Here is a 21102-nt window from a genome sequence, read left to right as displayed (position 1 = left end):
GGCATTCCACCACCCTCATTGTAAAAAGTGTTTTCTGATGCAAAGACAAACCCTCCTGTGTTTCAGTTTGTGCCCAAATGCTCCCCAGGGTTCTGTTCAGACCCAGATTCTCCCAGGATTTCGTATGATTCATAACTCAACCTGAGGTCATTTTAGCTTTTCTTTCTGTGTACAAGTCTTGGCCCCCACCAAGCTCTCTTAGGTTTGGTGAGGTAGAGCCATTTCCTGTCCATCAGTAAACAGAGTTTATTAACGATCATCCTAGTACTTAGCTATAAGCAAGCTGTTAATCCAATGTGAATAAAACCATTTACTTGCCCTGACAATCTCCAGTCCAGCCTTTCTTGAATAAATTATCTATAATGAGGTATTACAGGTATTACACGTATACATCAACTATGTTTTACATAAACATATAAACAATAATAATATGTATTGTTTAATAGCTCTTGCTCAAGATGAGCCTAAAGTATGATCCAGTGAGGCAGACTGAGAGCAATCAGATCTGCCGTGCTCAGTGGGTGCTGATCAGTGGAGCGGAGACCAGTAACTCAGGGTGTACCCCAGGGACTGATACTGGGACTGGAACTGTGTAGCATCTTCACTGACAATCTCAATGATGGGACAGAGTCCACCTTCAGCAAGTTTGAAGACGATAAAAAATTGGGTGGAATGGTTGATACGGCAAATGATTTTTCTACCTTGGTACCTTGACAGGCTAGACAAACAGTCTGACCAACTGTAAAGCAGAGGACCTGGTTATCCCAGTGGCCAAACTGAATATGTATAAGCAATGGACCCTTGATGCATTAGGAAGAGTATTAACTCTTTACTCAGTGCTAATGATACACATCCAGAGTGCTGTGCCCAGTTCTTGGCTCCCCAGTAAGGAAAGACATAGACATACTGGTGCAAGGCTAGCAAATGGCCGTGAAGATGATTGACTGAAGTACCTGCCAGAGAAATAGGCTGAGAGAGCTAAGTCTGCTCAGCCTGAGGAATAATGAGTTTTGGGAGGATCTTATCAATATGTACAAATATCTGATGGTGGGGGGAGGCATTAAAAAGATGAAGTCAGGCTCTTCTCAGTGGTATCCAGTGACAGGACAAAAGACCATGGGCAAAATTTTTTTTTTAAAAAAAAACAACAATCAATTTAAACTTAGAATTATTTATTTATCTATTCATTTATTTTAATGTGAGAACAATTGAACACTTGAGCATGTTGATGAGAGAAGGGGTGCGGTCTCCATACTTGAAGATGTTCAAAGCTCCGAGGGACACAGCTTTGAACAACTCTCTAGCTGCCCTGCTTTGAGCAGCGTATTGGACAAGATGGCCTTTCAAGGCACCAGATATGCCTACCAACCTCAGCCATTCTATGGTTTCAACAACTCTGGGGTGACCATGAATTTGAACGACTGGCCTGAACAATGAACCTCTTTGGTGCTGCAACCATTTTTTGTTTTATGGTATTCATGTGCAGAGGTGAACTGCTATTACAATGCACTTAAAAGTTGGATGCATTTCAGGAGCTGATAAAGTAATTCTTATCTACTTTCTTGCTAAACATTTTCAGAAGGAGAGCAGCAAACGGAAGTTTTATTTACCGTGTTACTTTTGCATTATCCTGTATTGGTTTCAATGAATTTATTGCTAGACAACTTAAATTTCAAATGAAGGTCTTAAAAATGGTTTTAAGGAAGGATTTTTATAGAATAAAAGCCAACAGCACAGTTTGCTGTTTTAAATCTTCTACTATTTTTATAGTTTATACAATACATAATGGTGCTGACACAACTGTGTTGAGATCACACTAGGCTAACCATCACTAGGGGTGATGCGCCCAGAAACCCAGTCTGCTGTATTCTCCACCTGTGCTGTGTGGAGCCAGTGCTGCCCTCATGTGAGATGAGGAAGGGCTAGTTTGGCCCCAAGACCAAACGTGTTCATAATTCTTAGTTTCCAACAAACCTCTCAGATGCAACTGTGCTTCAAAAAGCACCGTTAGGGCATCTCAGTATTGGATAAAATAAATGATGCGGATAAAGTTCTTATAGTCTCATAGATAATTCCCACGTTTCTCCACAAAACTCACATAATTGCTTTGTCATTTGTGCCTGCTCTGCTAGAATTTCTGAAAAGCCACCCTGAGGAGTTGGAGACAGAGCTTGCAGGCAGGGAGATGGAGGCCATATACCAAAAGATTGCTCACCAGGCACGCAGACCAAGACCAGATGACTCATTACAGCACTTTACCTGTCAGGCCTATATCTCAACCTGTAATGTAGCATTAACTTGTTTCTAGGATTTATAATGACAAAAAGTGTCCGTACAAACCCTGGGTAAGAAGTGAAAAAGAGTGCTCCTTTGAAAAAGTAACTCATGAAAACTCTGCGTGGCAAGCGGTGACTGTAGGAAAGGCGGTCACCTCCCTGTGCTTACAATAAATGACTTACAGAAATACCATTCTAGCTGGTACTGCAGCTGCATACTAAACGTGTGTATATATCAATATACTTGCTACATGTGAGTCAACACAGACAAATTGCCCAAGCTCTCTGCAGCTTTTTCTTATAGACTTTGTGCTCAGGGAAGATGCTATAGGAGGTGCTTGCTGCTCAACTGCTAGTTGTAGCTGGCAGAGCACTGGGGAAAGGAACAGCTAGTTCTCAGCACAGTATTACACAGACGAGGCTTAATCTATACTTGAAAGGACTGCATAAAACATTGACTTGTCACATTTATGCAGCTACTTAATTTTCCAATCTAGGGCAGCCTGACTGCAAATTACATTTGCCTACTGGTTAGTTTGGGCAGCTGCAACTGCTCTGTCATTTTGGAAGCGTTCTTCTTATTCAGAAAAGAGGGCTGTACTTCACAAACAGAACTTGGAAGCTTTCAAGCTAAGACAAGCCTGGCAGTTTTACTGGCAGTTTGACCAGGAGCAAACAGAACATTTTATGTATCTTGGCAAAAACAAGCACTGCCCTTAGATGTTCTGTTCAAAGCCAGACACACAGGGGAGGAAAGTGGGGAGGACAGAGGAGGGTGTTGCAGTCTCCTTCAAACTGTCTATGTTGCAGTATTAATTTGGGTTTAGAAGTGGCAAATTTGTAAAATAAATACATAATCTGCATATTTTAACAAAGTATTAAGCTACATCAAATAGCCCCAATTCCTAAGAACTCATTAAATTTTTGCTCTATGCCCGTAGTATGTTTTGGCTCTGCTTTTCCTTACTTAACACTCAAGTAAACCAGCTGTTTCTGCTGTTGCTGGCTCCGGACCCAGCTTACCCAATTCCTCTTTAGGTAAGAGGCTCTTTTGTGGGTGACACTGCCTGTCCAGGGGAGTGCCAGGTCTTCCCTCTGGGGGCCCACAAGATTGCCACAAGGATGCCTGAAGAGAAGCACTGTTTCCACTGCTGCCCTTCAGTGACACCTCTCTGGGGAAGGACAGCTTCTGTCCATGAACCGGTGACCTGTGAATGCTGCCCCAGGGTACAGCAAAGCGTAAGTCTCTGGGGGAGGTGTGGGCTTCCATGTGCATTTGCACCTCCCTCTGAATTAAACTGGGCTGACCGACTGATGGATGCCTTAGACAGAAACAATTTTATAACTAAGGATGTTTGCTTGGGAAATTTTGCTGGCCTGATCTTCCCCTTTGTGTGATCACCTCCTCAGTGGAAAGATTTTGCATAGCTTTCAGTGTAGTAGTGGACCATACCAATAGGAGCCTTAATAACAGCAGGTTGTATCTAATGCAGCAGGTTATTTACTTATTCTCTTCTCTTAAAGAAAGAGGAATTCATACAATGTACATCTTTAAAAAGAGTTAATCTTGATTTTAGCATAGGCTTATTAATTGACTTATTTTCTCTTTTTAATAATTGATATAACAATGCATGCAACTTTTAGTTAATAATTTGAAACAATTCTGGTCATGTTAATCAAATGCTTGCTCCTAGATAATGAACTACTACTTATAGCCTCTGGTGGATTAGTACGGGCTATAAAAAGTGCTAAATCAGAGGAGAAGAGCTGGAAATAATTTTAATGATGTAGCTTGAGGGAAAGCTTGAAATACTTCGTGTGAAATAGCCTATATTTACCACATAGTACTCGCTTTGCTAAAACTGTACATTTCATTTCCCCTTGTTAACAACAAATAAACACCAATTAATTTATGCAGCTAAAAGATTAGTGGGAGCAGAAATCTTTTATTAGAGATTCCAACAGCTGCACTTGCTCAAAAAGGAAGAATCAGCATTCAAAGCGTATTCTTTGTTTTTCTCTGTACCCTTCAATGGGTAATAAAAGGGAGCAGCTCCACTTCCTACACCTTTCCATGTGCACATTGAGTCCCACCTCCATTTTGACCTCTGCGGACGCAGCTGGCGGCGGCCCGCACTGAGGTGACACTGCAGCTGCCGTGTGCTGACACGACTGCTAATGGGCCCTCGGAAAGAAACCGAGCTGTTCTCATCGGGCAGAGACTGAACTAGCAGGGTTTCAAACTGTAACATACAGAATATGGAGCCGCTATAATAAATAGCTTAATTATAACCCTTAAATAGCGGTGCAACTCCTGCCTGAGGATGGAGCAGTAAATATTGACGCGACGCAGCAGCCTTGTGTAAGCGCTGTATACATTCACGTTGGGCACTCAGACTCGACACCGCCCTACAACAACTCCGCGTCGCTGTCTGCAGTTCCACCTCCCCTCAGCAGCACCCCTCACGAACTCTGCGGTCCGCGCAGGCCCCACCAGCGGCGGCACCGCCCGCGCCGCGCCGTCCCCGCGGGAGCCAGGAGGGCTCGGCCCGCGGCTCTCCGGCGAGATGAGAGCTCCCTCTCCCGAGGGGCCGCAGCCTCGCTCTGCCTCGCCGGGTGAGGCTATCAGCCGCCCGGGAACGGTCCCTCATACGGGACCGCCGCAACCAGAGCAGACGCTGCGAAGGACAGTCAGCACCCGAGCCTATCCCGACGAGGGGTGTCCGGCTGCGGCCAGGTATCTGCTTCCAAGCGAGGCCGCCACGCGGGGCGCGAGCGCCGGTCACGCTAATCCCCCGATTCTCGGGCGCCCGGCGCCGGGGGAGGGAGCGGAGCGGAGCGGGGCTGGGCGGGGCGGCGGCACCGCATGCGCAGGAAGCCAGGTGCCTGCCGGCTTACGAAGAGCCGGCAGCATCGCACGCGGCCCGGCGTTCTCATGGTATTGTGTCAGGGCGCCGAGGCTGCGGCTGTTGCCCCCGCGGCGGGGAAGGAGCCGGAGGGGCCGCAGGGCCGGGAGGACGGTACGGACACGGGGCGGCCCTGCCTGCAGCCGGCGGCCGGCGTGGAGGCGGCGGGCGCTGAAGAGCGCCGCGTTTGCGGCTGCTGCCCGGGTTGGCCCTGGCCGCGCTGCTGCAGAGCACCCGGTGAGGAGGGTGAGGCTGGCTGGCAGGCGGAGCAGGGGGGCAGCGCCCTGTCGGCGGGGCGACGTTGCCGGCGGGGCGGAGGAAGAGGAAACGGCCCCGAGGGCTCCGGGGCTGAGTGGCACGCGGTGGCGGGGCGCGGGGTGAGCCTGGGCGGCCGCTGAGGGCGCCGCACACCTGCACCTGGGGGACGCCGCTCCGCGAGAGCGTGTCCGGCCCCGGCCTGCACCTCCTCTGCCCGCCTCGGGCTGACCCTCACCCCCCGCTTCTCTCCTCGAGGAGAGGTCTGGTGTGGCCGAAGGCTGGCCCGTGGGAAAGGGTCGCTGTCGCTTCCTGGTGCCGGTGTTGTTTGTTTTTTAAGCTCAGGCTGCACAGCCCTGCCTAGCAGGCTGGAGGTATGGCATGTTTGTCTATTTAGAAGGGACGTCGCTGCCCTTCGAAAAGTAAGGGGGAGGATCTCTTGTAACTGCTTGTAACTGTGGCTTCCTTGGCAGTTCTTATCTTTCTTCCGTGGGAACCTATTCTTTATTTTGTCTTTCTCTTTACTCGGTTACTTTGAATCACTGAAGCCATCAACTCACTGTAAAATTTGCAGTGAAGAGTTTTTGTAAGCTTAATTTGGCTTCCTTTTAAAACATCAGTGCTTTCTTAAAATGATTTCTAATTCATCTGAATTCTTAAGCAACTGCATTGAAAACCTGTTTCACATTAAATATGAACTATAATTGAGTTTCCAGTAGAAAATGGATAGAATGTCTGCCTTTGTTAAACAGGGAACTGCGGAGAGGCCAGAAGAGATAGCGGTCTGTTGAAATTTACATTAGTGTCACTTCTAAGGCAGAGCTTGGAAAAAACAGCATTTGGAGCCCTGAGAAACTTGCGGTGACTTGCCAAGGACGACTCGTTTTGTAGTCTCTGGCAGAAAGTTGAGTCAATAGCTGAGCTTTGTGACTCATGCCTGGATCTTGTCTACATGGCCATGGTTAGTTCATAAGCAGGCCCTTGTGCTCCTGTTGCTTTCCTGTGGTCTGAGGGAACTATTCTGGTGCTGTCTGTGTGCAGAGCAGATCACCCGCTCCCAAAGTTCTGTGAGAATCGTTCTCTCGCTGACTTTTTACCCTTCAGTCAGCACTTTTCTGCCTCCACTCTTAAGATATGTAAGAACTGTTATTTTCTTCACTGTATGCATCTTTCAAGTATAAAAGCTGGTCGTTAGAAAGCCTGGAATTAAAATGCAGACAAAGAAAATGGTGTGCAGTGGGAGGCGTTTGACTGGGATTTGAAACAGGAGTGGAAGGACCATGTGGAAGCCTCACGCATGGAGGTGGCCAGGTAGTCAAACTGCAAAGCCAGATCTGTCACTGCTCAGAGGAGCGTACTTGGGTGCTTGCTGAAACCTTTTTTCAGACTTAAGCACTTTTAACCAGAAGCTGAAGTATCTTGATGGTATTGGGTTAGTGCTGGGAGGCCCAACGTTCCGTGGGCTGGGAATGTTATCTTAACCAAACTTCTCCTCAGAACATATTTTGGAATAAGTATTCTTCAGAAGGGCAGTTCTTGTTTTTGGTAGAAGAACTCACACCGTGTTATTTTTTAAAGGAAGTAAGACACCTTCTTATTGCATTAAGCACATGCTTTGGCAATGTGAAGCAACAGTTTAAATTCTAGTATTACCAGATACCATTTCTGATAGGTTAGATTTATTGGGCAGCGTACAAAAATGAATTCCTTTTAGTTTTTCTTTTAATCCATAGCTTAATTCTGGATATAAGATCCTTTTAGCTTACTTTGTTGTAACTTTGCTGGTTTTCCATTTCAACACTTCCATTATTTAGATTGGCTTCATTCTGTGGTAGTCAGGCAAGCTGTCACACCTGAAATAAGTCAATGCTCTGTGTGCTGTGTTCTCCCACAAGCCAACCTGCATTTGAATTTCCCATTTCAGTTACTGGCCAGTCTGATTCCACTTGTTTTAATACTGGGGATGATGTTGATTTTTGTATTTCTGTTGTATGACAGTGTGGATTAGGGTGTTGTGTAATTCATGGGCATTTTAAAAATCTGCTCTGTTAGATACTCAGTGGATGTCCTGGGCCTGTGCTGGGCAGTGGTTTTTCAATAGTCGCTTTTATGAAAATGGCTGTTGCTAAACAGAAATATTTCGGCTGTAGTGTGGCTGTATTTTTTGGAATGTAGGCCTTCTGCCTTTTCTAAATCCTGGTTGAGGTAGTAAAGCCTGGGGCTTCAGCATGGTTAAAGTGGGAACTGATGCCATAGCGAATGTGTCAGCCCGCAGTCCCAGCTCTCTAGTAGAAAGAACATTCTCTTGGCCCTGAGTGCTGATCTCAAGGAGGATCAAAATGGTTTGTGACAAGTTTTGTTAATTTAAAAACAAACCCAGCCCCTCACAACCACGTGTAGTTGCTAAGCAACTCACAGCAGTGCCCGCTGCTGATGCTGCAAGGGATCCGTGGGGCTCGGTGGGTGAGGTGAGGCATCCTTTTATCAAAGCACCACGTTATGGATGGGAAGTTCTCACTGTTATCTTTAGAGGGTGGTTTAGAAGAAAGGGCGATCCTCACTATTTTATGGAGACGCAAAGACAAGTGATAGTGAGGTAACTTCTAATTCATCTCTAGGTTCAGTGGCAACACTGTTCCTCCTCTGCAGCCAATTAATATTTATCATTTTAAATAATTGAATAGTATTAATGTATTAATATTTGTTAATTATTAATATGAAAAGGGCTGGTTTCTTTGGAAACAGCATTGAGGTCAGCAGTAGTTCACTCTCTGCTTTCCTTTTTAATTTTTATTTCGTTTATAGCAAAGGGTGGAGAAGGTGGGTGGAATGAGGAAGAGTGTGTAATTGAAGTGGGCCTGAGGCAGTATGGAAGCCTGAGTAGAATCCAATAGACCTGGGAGACTGCTTCGGGAGGAGAAAGTCCAATAGATAAGGGTAAACAAAGGTGAAATTAAGTTCATGGAACTTTTCTAAGTATCAGTAGTTTACAGCAGGCTCATGATGTTTTAAAGTTAAGGACTTAAATTTCTTCTGGTTAAAATGTATTTGAAGAGAATACGCTATTTCAGAAATATAACATAAAACTTCTGTAGTTCTAGGTCAAACTTAGGATGATTTAACTGTGAAGTGAATATGGGATATAACAGAAGTGAGGATCTTTATACAATTTCTCCATATATGTGCTTGTGAGAGAGGAAACTACATTGTTGCTTAGGAACCTTAATGAACTTACTCGATAATCCAATAACTCCCTGGTAATAAGTTTCAGTGTTTCATGATCTGACTGTGGACCATTTGCAGTCAGTGTTATTTACTGATTCAAAGCCAGTTGTCAGAAACAGCTCAGAATCTCCTAAAGCCTAGGTCTCCTAAAGTCACACACCTCCAACTCACATATGACTGGGAAAATTCTGGGAATGGTTTGAGTCCAGAGTTTGAGAGTTCATCTCCTATTGCCTGTTTTAAGGAGAAAAGGAGGGCTGTGGTGGCTAGTGAAACATGTTTTCAAGATAGGTCTGGTAAACCAATGTAGTATTTGCGTTTGTTTCTTTTGCTTACCCTTTCGTAGCCATCCTTGTGGCAGACAAATGTAGACAGTAGTATGTAGAGCTACCTGTGGAATCTACTGATGGAGAGCTAAATCATTATTAACTGGAGTTTATCTGTTGCAGGAACAAAGAAGAAAACTACCTGTCCAGGACTTGGTCTCTTCTACACCTTACTGTCTGCCTTCCTTTTCTCAGTGGCCTCTTTATTCCTTAAAAAAATAGAAGATGTACACTCAGTGGAAGTGAGTGCATTTCGATGCGTTTTTCAAATGGCATTTGTTCTACCTGGTTTAATATACTACAAGTAAGTGTAACAAAAGTTTCAATTCAAAGTTATTTCTTAAAAGTATGCATTGGAAACACCATCACTCAGTAATTTGGATCTTAAATATGCATAAGTATTTGGACTTAATATGCTTAGCTGTGTTGTTTTGGATCAGTTGATAGTTTATTAATTCAGCTGATGATCAAGTAAAAATTTGACTTCCTGAATTGTAGAAATTTCTACAGGGTTTATATCGGATGTATTGGCCTCCCATGAAGTAGTGGTCTTAAAAATAGGAGATAATTTGTAGAATCTTTTGGGTTATTTTGCGAGCAGCAATTTAATACTAAAGGAATAGGTTCCTGACTGAATATGATTGGCAAGTGGTGAAGGGAATAAATTGCTCTGTGATCAATCAGTTAAAAATATTTTGATGTTTGAGATAAATCTATCACTTGGAAGGGTAAATATCATTTACCCTCATTTACATGTAAATATCATTGGATGTTGGTCATGAAATAAGCAAGCCAGTAACATTAATGTGACATTTCTGTTTTTCTTAATTTTCAGAACAGGGTTTTTGGGACCAAAAGGTAAAAGAATTTTTCTTTTCTTCCGAGGACTCCTTGGCTCTAGTGCAATGATTCTCCTCTACTATGCTTTCCAAGTAATGCCTCTAGCTGATGCCACTGTTATAACCTTCAGCAGTCCTGTTTTTACATCGTTACTGGCATGGATCTTTCTCAAAGAAAAATACAGCGTTTGGGATCTTCTCTTTACCCTCTTCACAATCACTGGAGTGATTCTAATAGCCAGACCACCATTTCTGTTTGGGTCAAATGTTACAGGGATTGAAGGAAGTTACTCAGATCACCTTAAAGGAACTATTGCAGCAATTGCAAGCACAGTATCTGCAGCTTCAACTATTGTTATACTTAGAAAGGTGGGAAAATCTGTGCATTATTTTCTGTCAATTTGGTATTACGCAGTCATTGGTTTAATTGGATGTGTTATAGCATTGTTTGTTATGAATGAATGGCGATTACCGTACTGTGGTAAAGATAGAGTTTTTCTTATATTAATAGGCATATTAGGGCTAGGGGGTCAGATATTTCTCACAAAAGCATTACAGATAGAGAAAGCTGGACCTGTAGCTATAATGAGAACGATGGATGTGGTGTTTGCTTTCATTTTACAGATTCTTTTTCTCAATCATCTACCAACTTGGTGGACTGTGGGTGGTGCCCTTTGTGTAGTAGCTAGTAGTTCTGGGACTGCCATTCGTAAGTGGAAACAGAGCTCAAAAAAAGCCGAACAAAATGAAATCTAACAATGCAGACACTACTTCATTACAGAAATTAATAATCTTGAAATATATATAAAATATTTATTTTTATTTATTTAAAGTATCTCATTTATGAAATTATAGTACCGAGCTGTACCCAGTAAAATAAATCGGTTTTAATAAAAACAAAATAACATCAGCAACAAATTGAAGATGTTTTAACAACTAATTGAATATATATGCTTTTTTTCCTTCATACTTGGGCATGCAAATACGAGAAGTAGGAAGATTTCTAAAAGTTGCTTGCTTTGCATCTAAAGTGAACTAAAGTTGGCTGGGATTTTGTTTTCCTAAAATACCTGTACCAGATTCTCCACTTTTTGGACCCTTTCTCTATTCTTCTGAGCAGTGGAATTTTCCCAGGCTTATTTGTACTAATCTATGATTGATTATGAGAGGGATTTCAGTTCAAATAATTAGAAGGGAGTAAAGAATTATAATCCTACAAACTTTAACTTCTATGGAGCAGATAAAGCTTGCACATTTACCAACTTTCTCCTTTTTTTTTTCTCCCTTGGGCCCCCCCCCCCCCCCCCCCCCCCAAATAAAAACAAACCAAAACAAAAAACAAACTAAACAAACAAACAGAAACCAAAGGCATTGGGATGTTTTTATTGGAATTCTGAAAGAACATCTTTTCAAGTCATGTCAAAGCAAAATTAACTTTTGGAAATTCTTTCAACTTTGCTTTCTTTTTTTAAAAAAAATTGTTCCTGCTTTACAGGCATAATGAAACAATCCCTATTTTAATATGTTCTCAATAAATACATCTTTAGTTGCTGCAATCTTGGTGAGGAGAGGTAATAGGTAACTATATGCCACTTGTAAACTCTTTCCTATGGTGTAGAATGTTATGCTGTAGCTGCACTTTTCTTTACTCTATGCAAAAGATTGTATTTTTTAGATATTTAATATAGGTTATTTTAAATGCTACTTAGGAGTGATTTCTTTATATTCTCTACAAAATTTCTTTATGAGACCGTTTAAGTTCTCTTGGCCTTCATAAGGTTAGGCAAATGCTTTAACGTAAATCCTTTTTCCTAAGACTTTACAGGAGAGTGCACACTGCCCGTGGTTCACAGAAAATACACGTTTGCCAACCTCATAGCACAGATTCTATAGAACAGGTTTGTGCAGCACTTAGTGGGAGAGTGGAGCTCATACTCAGTGCATCAGGCAGCACTAGTGGGCGGCTTCAGCCCCATTTCTCCAGCTGTTTTCAAATCCACACTTAGTCACTTCTCTTACACAGCTTCTCATATTGATAGGCTTTATCTTTAGATAGTGATGAATACTGAGGAAAAAGGCTTGTGTTACTGATCTCAGCCTCCTTCACATTTGAAGGAGAAATATATATTAAATGTGAGGTCGGGGGATTTTCTTTAATGAATTGTTGTGTGCTTTTGAGTCTTGTCTTGGCAATCTTTTAAAGAAAAACTGCACTTGGGTCTTTATCTGGTACTTTCCTTTTCTTTTTACTTGTATCACAAGGTGTTTCTCAGTTATTTACGCACCCCCATGTCTTTCTAAAGGAGCGTGTTGTAGCCAGTAGCCATTGCGCTCTAGGAGAGCAGCTCTTGGAGAGTTGAGCCCTGAAGAAGTGGAATCTGTATCATACTTCAGAGTGTATCTAGATGAGAGCTGCTATCTTTGTGCAAGATTTCATACTTTAATATCACGGACGTGAGCAGATTCCATCCTGGTGATAAAATCACTTTCTGCCTACAGCTGTCTGTTCACTCCTCCTGAAGGCTGAAGTTAGCCACTCCTGACATGGTCAGCAATAGTATAAAATTGCTTTCACATCTCTTTAAAAAAAAAATATGGCCTAATAATAGAATTCCAGTTTAATTTTGCTTACTACTTGAAATTATAAACTGGGATTTCTTCAGCTGCTTGGCCATCATTGCCATTGAGTAACACATTTCAAGGGAGGGATGGAAAATAGACTGCATTTCTCACTGCTTCACTTCATGTTTAATATGCACGTGTTTGTAAGTTAACACTCACAAAGGCGCAGTTCAGATTGATGTAGAATTGGCTCTTCCCATTGGCTCAGTGTGACTGCTTATGGGGTTATGTGGTGAGCTGCCCCCAGGAGCTGGTCCAGCTGAGTAACTTGATTTGAAGGGTTGTTGGAAAGGACCAAACTACAGTGGCCTGAACTTAATCACTAAGTCAAAAAATGTCAAATGAAGGGGAGTTGGATAGCAGTTGAAATTGCAGTATGTGAACACTACTTTGTCAGTACGTAGTTTAGAAAAAAAAAAAAAAGTGGGAGCTTATATTAAAAAAAATCTTCAGCTTATATGATTTCAGTGGTTATGAATCTTGTTTACAAACAGTAGAGAAGTACACACTACTGAAGAAAAGGTCTTTCTTTTTTTCTTGCACTAAACACGTATGAATTGACCTGAAATCAGCAACTTGGTGTAGTACCTTTTTTTTAACCTTGAGTTGGAAGCCCTAATTGAGAGTATTTCTTTACAATGCCTGGTAACATGCTCAAATTTCTCTCTTCTCCCCAGCTTACTGTTTGAGAATATGAAATAAAACTGGCTGAGCCCTGATTCTTTCTGATCAGTTTTCTTTTGTAGTTTTAATTCCTCAGGGTTAAATGTTATTCTTTTTCTAAGCTTTATGTCAAATGTATTGCTAATGTCCATCACCTGTAATGTCATCTTATGATCTTTACAGTAATTAAGTTCAACACGTGTATTTACAACAGGAAGCCTTTCCTTTGTAATATGATGGAGTATTGTTGCACTGGTAACTGCTGTTCTATAAAGTTACTCTTGAATTCCAACGTATTAATTCAATGTTCAGATATCAGTGGATCCTGAATAGAGAAAGTAATAGGTAATTATTGGTTGTTTTGCACATAAACATAGGGTGAAAAGGTTTTGTTGTTACAGATTCATTACAAGCATGTTTCTTATGTTCTTTGCTATGCAATTCACTGTAACCATCTGCTGTCTTCACTGGGACTTTGTAGCCTTCAAGCCTTACCTACCTGACTCTTACACAGAGCTGGTAGCTAAAAAAGCTGTGTATTGTCACTGTGCAGCAGCCAGTTTCTTTCAGGATACACTGGTTGTCAAAATATGCTCTAAAAGCCCTCTAAGTATGCCCACACAATGAACTTGTCGTATTCTTAGTGTGGGAAAGTGCAGTCTGTATTATTAAAATGAATTTCCTGCATTTGTCTAACACCAGACATAGAGGTAACCTCAGCATAAGAGCATTGGTGGAGTAACTAGTTTGTTGTGTCACTTTTCTTCTTCTGAAACAAGGCTCCTTCCCAAATTCAAATGCTGTTCTGAGAAGGATCTTTCTACAATTGACGATGACAAGAAAGATAATACTACCCTTAATTATAATATAGTATAATGACCCCTGCCCTCCATTTTCTTTTCCTCGATGAGCTTTATTCAGGGTATGTGTCTTGGAGGAAAGTTTATTTCTAAAGGGGCAGCCTCTTCAATAGTCACTTACTTGCTAACTGGCAGTGGATAGGCAGGAATAATCGTATTTCCAGTTCTCCACTGACCATGATTTCTGTCCATTCAAACAGGAGTTTGCAGTGCTGACAGCAGATGTGCAACACTGACTTCAGAAGGGCTTTGCAGTTACCAACAGAATGTTTTCCTGGTTGTAACTGCCTGTCCATCCAAAGAAAAGTTGTGGCTTTATGTTCCTGCCGATGCAAGTAACCTCGGTGCAAAACTTATGCACTTCTATAAATTGTTGGTGATAACACTTCTGTACACGAGAATGAGTAACTTCATATTTTATGCGAACTGTTTGACAAAAATGGGGCAAAAATGCCCTCCGCGTTTAGATTTTTACTATGTCCTATATATTGTTAAATGATATGTTTTGTAGAAGTTACTGGCTTTGTTATGTAGTAGTATATTTTTATAGACACCTCTTATATATTGAAATGTGAAGAATATTTTCATAAGAGATTTATATTCATCATTGCTAATAAAACGAACCTGAAGAATTGATCTCTGGCTTTGCATTGATTAGTAGGACGTACTTGAATGTAGTGATATTGTAAGCTTTATGACAGAGCTATTAATGAAGGAGTCCCTGTTAAGTATGAATATGTTTCCAACTGTACTGCTTGTGAGCATGCTGTGTCACTGTTTGTGCCTTTCAGTGAGCTTGAGGCAAACAGAAGCTCTATGAATTTTCTCAGTATGGGAGTATCTTAACTGGAAAAACAGGTAGGTCAGTAAGGTTGTATTTTTCCTGTGCTCGGGTGGCAGTTTGTCTTTTTCTTCCCCCACTTTTTATGCATCAATATTTGAATTCCAGTCTTGTTTTTTCTATTCATTGTTAATATTCATCCCAGTACATCCCATTATGTAGTGCTTCAATAATTACTTTTTCACCAAAGAGGAAAGAGCGGGGGGGAAAAAGTGATTATCTTGTTAGCAAAATTGCCATCGTTAAATACTACAAAAATGTTGTAGTGTATTTATTATATTTGCATTATAAGAGAGGTTCCTCCTACAATAGTGTCTGGTTTCATGAGAGCAGAAGATAACAGAACTGTTCAAGGTTATTAGCTTGCTTGAGATATGCACGTTTCTGGGTGTGTGACTTGGCTCTGTAGGAGAGGAAATAGAGGAGGGCAGCTGCATCTCGATGGGGAATTTCTAGCAGTGGCAGCCAGTTTGCCCAGCACACTCTGCTTCGCTTTGTATGCACAAAATTAACTCACTGTAGGATGACTTGACACCGCTTGTTTCTCAGGCAGTGAATGAAAAGCAATGGGCTTCCATGAGAGCACACTGTAACAGACTGATTATGAAAGAATTTACTTGTAGAGATGCACTGCAAATTCGTCTTGCAAGTTTTTTTTTTGTTTTGTTTTCTTGTTTTTTGATCAGTTGTGTGTTATGTAGAAACTTCAGTTTTGAGGGAAAAGAGAAATGAGTTTTTGAAAGACAACATTCAAATGCTCCTTATTTGTACCATAATAGTGACTTACCTCGGTGATTGATGAGGGCTATTAGTAAGTACTAAGACTCAAAACATAATTCCAGAATTATGTCAACCCACTGAAAAATATAAAGCAAAGGGAAAAGGGATCAAATGATTCTGAAGGAAAACGTTTCCATGTTATTGCTTGAAAGACAAACCACATGTATAAAATATTTAGAGGATAACTCACGCTGCTCTTTGTTGACTAAATAAAACATTCTCAGAGGGATGAATGTGGGAAGCAATACTTGAGATGTGATATGCAGATTAACCACTGGAATAGGTTTCTGTTGGTTCTTTTGAGTCCTCAAGTGACTTTAAAGTCATTGTTATTTTCTGACACTATGAAGCTATGCTGTTCTGTCAAGTAGTAAACTCTGGGAAGGGTGAGAAAGCGCTTTGTCGTTTGAGCTTAAATACTGAGCAAAGAGGAAAACAAGAAACGTCAGTAGTTGCTCAGCTGGTATGGAGTGCTGCTGCAGTCTGCACAAAAGACGGGTGGGAAGCAAACACGTGTAGCGGTCAGCGAGCATGAAGTCAGTTTGTACTTTGCACTGTGGCCGTTCTGTCGGTAGGTGGCGCTCTGCTTCTGAATTTCTTTCTCAACGTGTGGCTTTAAGCCGTGTTAAAAACTCAACCCCCCGGTTTTAGGTGATAGAAGTTTCTATGCGGTGTGACGTACGCAGTGATAGGCAGGTATCACTACTATCCTGGATTTTGCAGATACCTGTAGGTTGTATATCTGATGTGTGTCCTAAACGTTCTTAAAAACAACCAACCACAGTACGAGGGGGGTGGGCAAGGACGTTTCTCACGTTAAAATTCCTTGGGGGCCACGTTTGTTGGATTAGGCTGGATTTAGAATAATAGTCACTTCTAATTCTGCCAAGGAATAGAGCATGTATGCTGTCTGAGCAGTCGATAAGCATGTTGTAATTACTGCTGTGTTTAATTCCTCTTGGGGAGACTCAGAAATCTTACATTTTGGCCGCAATTGTTGCTGGAGGGTGGGGAGTGACACCAGTGCAGTTCCTGAGCAGGTTCTTGGGTGTGGGTGCTCAAGCAGGGCGTGTGCACCTTAGTGCTCGTGGTCCCCAGGCCCTGCTGCCCCGTGTTTCCGAGGGCACGGCTGTCAGCTGTTCACTGCAGCACAGGGCTGTGCTCGGGGCCTGGCGTGCTGGAACAGCCCCTTCATCCGCCCGGCTGATCGAGTGGAAAATCTGGGCAAGCCTTCAGGCATGGCAGCACTGTGCTTGAAGCCGGGTTGGGTTGGGGAGCAATTGTTCCAACTTCAACTTGACTGAAGGCAGGGAAATACAAGGAAAAGAGGAGGTGATAAATTTAACTACTGTGAGCTAGGAAATGCACTGCTCAATCTGCTTTCCATTGAAAAGTTAGCTGGAGAATTTTTTGCTGGGGTTAGCTGGCACCAGTAGGTGTTGTTCTATTTAATAGGAAGTATTGTAACATTTTTGGGGAGTTCAGGAACATTAAAATGAGAAAAATGTTTTTTGTGTAACTTGGAAGGGCTCCGTGGCAAATCCCTTTTCTTTCACATGAAGTGCACTGTGAATCAGATGCTAATATTTATTTTATACTTTCCTATTTGGAACTTAAAACAAATATTCCTTTATATTACTGTAAAACTTCAACTACTATCAAGTTTTGATCAGGAAGTGAAGGAAGAAGTTGCACACTTTTCAAAAGTAACCTTGATGGGCTCATTTTTTTTTCACTCTACCAGAAACATTTTATGCCAACTAATGCCTTGTAATAGGCGTGTCCAATTTCTTCATTTAAACTACATCTTTATATGGTATGATTAAGACTCTGCTTTCTGCTATTTGCAGTAGTGTATGCAGGAAGCCCATATGAAAGCACTTAGCTAATGTTCTTTACTCTTGCCATATGGTGAAACATTTTCCTCATTATTAAAAATGGAGAGTGATAAAGCCATGACATACTACGATCCAAAGTCTTCTAAGGGAGGACCACAAATAGCAAGGTAGGCTTTTCCTGTCTCAGAAGCATAGTTGGCTCACGCCGTTCATCTCACTATTCTGTTTCGCTTGTGGGAATCACACAATTGTATTTCCCCTGCAATTCATTAGCTCTTAGTCTACAGTAAGAAGTGAATAGCTAATTCCAATTTCTGATGTTATTAGTACAGTTAGGCTATGTTGAATTTTTAAGGAAGGTGTGAAATGCATATATATATATTTTTAAAGATATGGAAACTAGAAATTAAGGATTAATTGTATTTCTGGCATCAATAGAACTGGCAAATTGCAATGTAAATTTTCATCATTTTGGCCCACTCACCTTTAGAGGACAGCCTGCTGTATCTCATGTTCACTAGGAAGGGCTGCAGGGAGAGAAAAGGGACAGGAAAAGCAGGGGAACATCTTTGTTCTTTTGCTGGCAGCAAAGCTCTCGTGATGAGCCCTGTCTGTCTGACTGGGTACAGATTTAGGGAAGAGAAGGAACAGTTTGTTCTCTTCTGATTATATAAGAATACCCTTGACAGTGTGTTGCTTACTTCAGATTACAACTCTTATCCAGGATTAGAATGGAAGAAAATAGGAAAGCTGGTGTTAAGCACTCTTTTTTTTTTGCTTTGATGTGCCTGTCTTGAAGCTTAGAAACCTTGGTTTCTAGGCAGTGGGTGTTGTTTCATGTTGCCCCATAACACTCCAGACCTCAGAGTTTTGCTCGACAAGCTCATACACTTTTTCTCCAGGGGAATGTACTTGGCTATCTGATGCAGCTCCTTCATGTTTTCTCGCAGACGCTGTTGTCTTCCCAAGTTCTGTGGTGCCCTCAGACACTTTGTAATGTTTTTTTTCTAGTGTGCCTTAAATCCCCTTTTATGGCAAATTAAGACATTCATTTCAGGATTGAAAACACTTATCTACTGTCTTTGTTGGTCAAATTTTGACTTTGAGAAAACAATTGCCTTCTTTCATATGCACATTTAGAAATATTTTCCAGATAGGTAATTAATGAAAAGGCATTATTTGCATTTAATGCCTCCCACATAAGTCTTGGTGCCTTAGGAACTTCTACACAGACACATCCAGGATTAAGATGCAAGTTTTAATACACAGCCTCATTCTCTTTCTCTTGATACATTTAGACCCCTGATTTTTATATAGATCACAGCGTGTGTGAACAGTCATCCTGTACAGTACACTGAATCACAGAATAGAATCACAGAACCATTAAGGTTGGAAAAGACCTCTCAGATCATCAAATCCAACCATCATCCCGCCAGCTGGCCATGTTCAGTCCCTGAGCTGTGCTTAGACAGTTATCTGTCAGGTGTGGGAGTGAGGGCGGGTTCTTTTGCCCTCGAGGGAAGGGAGCACTGTATGTGTAGCAATAGCACACGTGTGATACAGCACTACAGGTTGTTCAGAACACTGCAAGACATTTCTAATCCTGCACACAGGGCATGTGCAGGAATCTCATGCTCACTGTGCCCTCAGCTGCTCCCATTTATGCACTGCTTGCTGGAGAGCCGGTGACAATCACAACGCACCAGCAGCTTACAATCTCTTACTATAGAAGGAGATATCAACAGCATATAATCTTCAGAAAGTCTAAAAATATGTATTTTGGACAAAAGGTTTCTTTAATTCTTCCCATACCAGTCCCTTTCCCAAACAATTTGATTCTAAGTCATGAGTTTAGAATCTGATGAAGTTTGTGTTAGTTTTATTCTTTGCTTAATTTTATTTTGCAGCTTTTGTGATAATTTTGTGTCTACATATGCTGAGTATTACATTTTGAGGGGTCTTCAGTATTAGATCCTTAATAGCAATATCTACTCATTGTCTTAGCTTTAGCAAATGATTGAAGGTGCAATTAGTACCTCAGTATAAGAGTGTAACAAAGTGTCCCTGAAACAAAGCATATGGATATTCTGATGAAAGGAAATCTGGAAATATTGCTTTTATAAACCCAAAAGCTGCAGAGCAGATGTGGAAGGAATTACTGCAAGGAATCTCAGCTGGCATATAAAACAGAAGCTGAAGTTTATTTTCTTTTTATTATAAAAGAAAGAGCATTTTAGTAAGGTTCTGTGTTGTTTAAGATTACACAGATCTGAATTGTTCAGAACTAGCTGTGAAATTATACGTACTGGCGTGACACTAAATGGAACAAGGCAACTTTCTTTTGCTTTAAATATTTAGTACCAGAAGTTCCCAGGCTGATGGTAAAATACATATTTTTAGAATTTACAGTAAATTTAATAATGTTCCCTGCTGGAGGAGTGGGATATAATAGATATTGCAAGGTTCATATCCTCTTTTAATTTCATAAGCAAAGAGCAGAGAAGTAATTGCACTTTTTACAGTCTGACTGTCTGGCTGCACTGATGGAAAGTTCTGGTCATACATACTCATTTCTGAAGAGCCATTACAATTAACCACAAGTACTCCCACACACTCACATTTTCAACACCCAATCAGCCAACCTGAACATGTAGAAAATTGTAGGTTATTATTGCTTGACTTGTCTTTTACCGACCTCAGTAAAGCACTGAAGTGCTTACCATGGTAAAACTTGGGTGCTGTGACAGTGCTGAAAGTTTTTTTTTTCTCTTTATCTTCTTTTTTTAATTAATTCTCCAGTGTAACGCTACATTAGAATGGCAGAAAAGTGTGAAAAAAATTTCACGACCTTTTAGAATAATTTGAGCAGCTATGGGACTGCTGTCAGAGCAATGTGCTCACTACTTTTGCTCTACTGTTAGCATAAAAACATGCTGCGCTGAAATCACACCAGCAAGCAGGTTTCCACGTGCATCTTCTGCGTCCCTGACTATCAAAGAAATTTTGATGACTTCATGTACCAATAAATCTCAGTAAGGCTGCAAAAGACCTCTATGATCATCAAGTCCAACCACGGCGGCCCATCACTGCCAGAGCTGCTGGTAGCACTGATGTGTTGCTGTGATACCCACATGAGGACAGTGGCAGCAAAAGCCTGTGCAACAACAGAACTGCTAAGGAGCTTCATCTACAAAGTGCATTGCTTTTAAATGTGGAATTACAGAAAGTAGTATTAAGTCACTGGTGGAAAAGTTGGATCCTTCGATGCATTGCTGTGAAGGGCTCTGTCACTTTCAGCTCCTCTTTGATCATAATCACTCCCTGGTCACCTTGTCAATTTACTTCTTTTTGTCCTCTTCAAATGCTTTTGTCAACAGTCACATGGATCCCTGTGTTTGTCTTGCCTCTTTTTCCTAGGATATTGGTTTCCCCAGACAGCTACTAAAGCCGGGTGCTGACTGTTAAGTGCTTGTGCTGCTGAACACATCAGTTCTCCCGAAGTAGCGTGGTGTGCGCAGTCAGCACTCTGACTGCTGTTAGTAGCAGATCCATGTGCCTTACGTGTCAGGGCATCCCTCAGAATGGGAGATGCTTTTTTGCAAGTGCTTGCGTAAGGCAGGACAATATGATAAACACGGAGCAAGCTCACAACGAAGACATGGTCCAGAGTA

The 21102-nt window shown here is 41.6% G+C and overlaps 1 protein-coding gene across 5 annotated transcripts; it reads left to right on the top strand.

Annotated features, from left to right (window-relative positions):
• Nucleotides 1–5106: 5106 nt before the first annotated feature.
• On the top strand, nt 5107–14608 carry SLC35G1 (solute carrier family 35 member G1). 5 transcript variants are annotated; one of them, XM_004942155.5, is made up of 3 exons: nt 5107–5296; nt 9112–9292; nt 9824–14608. In XM_004942155.5, exons 1-3 carry the CDS (start codon nt 5143–5145, stop codon nt 10581–10583), a joined length of 1095 nt encoding a protein of 364 aa, XP_004942212.2. In that variant the 5' UTR covers nt 5107–5142; the 3' UTR covers nt 10584–14608. The 5 variants fall into 5 exon arrangements, with proteins under 5 accessions (XP_004942212.2, XP_004942211.2, XP_015144343.1 ...); XM_004942154.5 differs by having other exon boundaries at nt 5107–5419; XM_015288857.4 differs by having other exon boundaries at nt 5107–5428.
• Nucleotides 14609–21102: the final 6494 nt, after the last annotated feature.

The sequence above is a fragment of the Gallus gallus genome, chromosome 6 (genome assembly GCF_016699485.2).
Source record: "Gallus gallus isolate bGalGal1 chromosome 6, bGalGal1.mat.broiler.GRCg7b, whole genome shotgun sequence".
Lineage (NCBI taxonomy): Eukaryota > Metazoa > Chordata > Aves > Galliformes > Phasianidae > Gallus > Gallus gallus.
The sequence above is the reverse complement of the archived record's forward strand: the minus strand, read 5'-3'. Positions and strand labels throughout refer to the sequence as shown.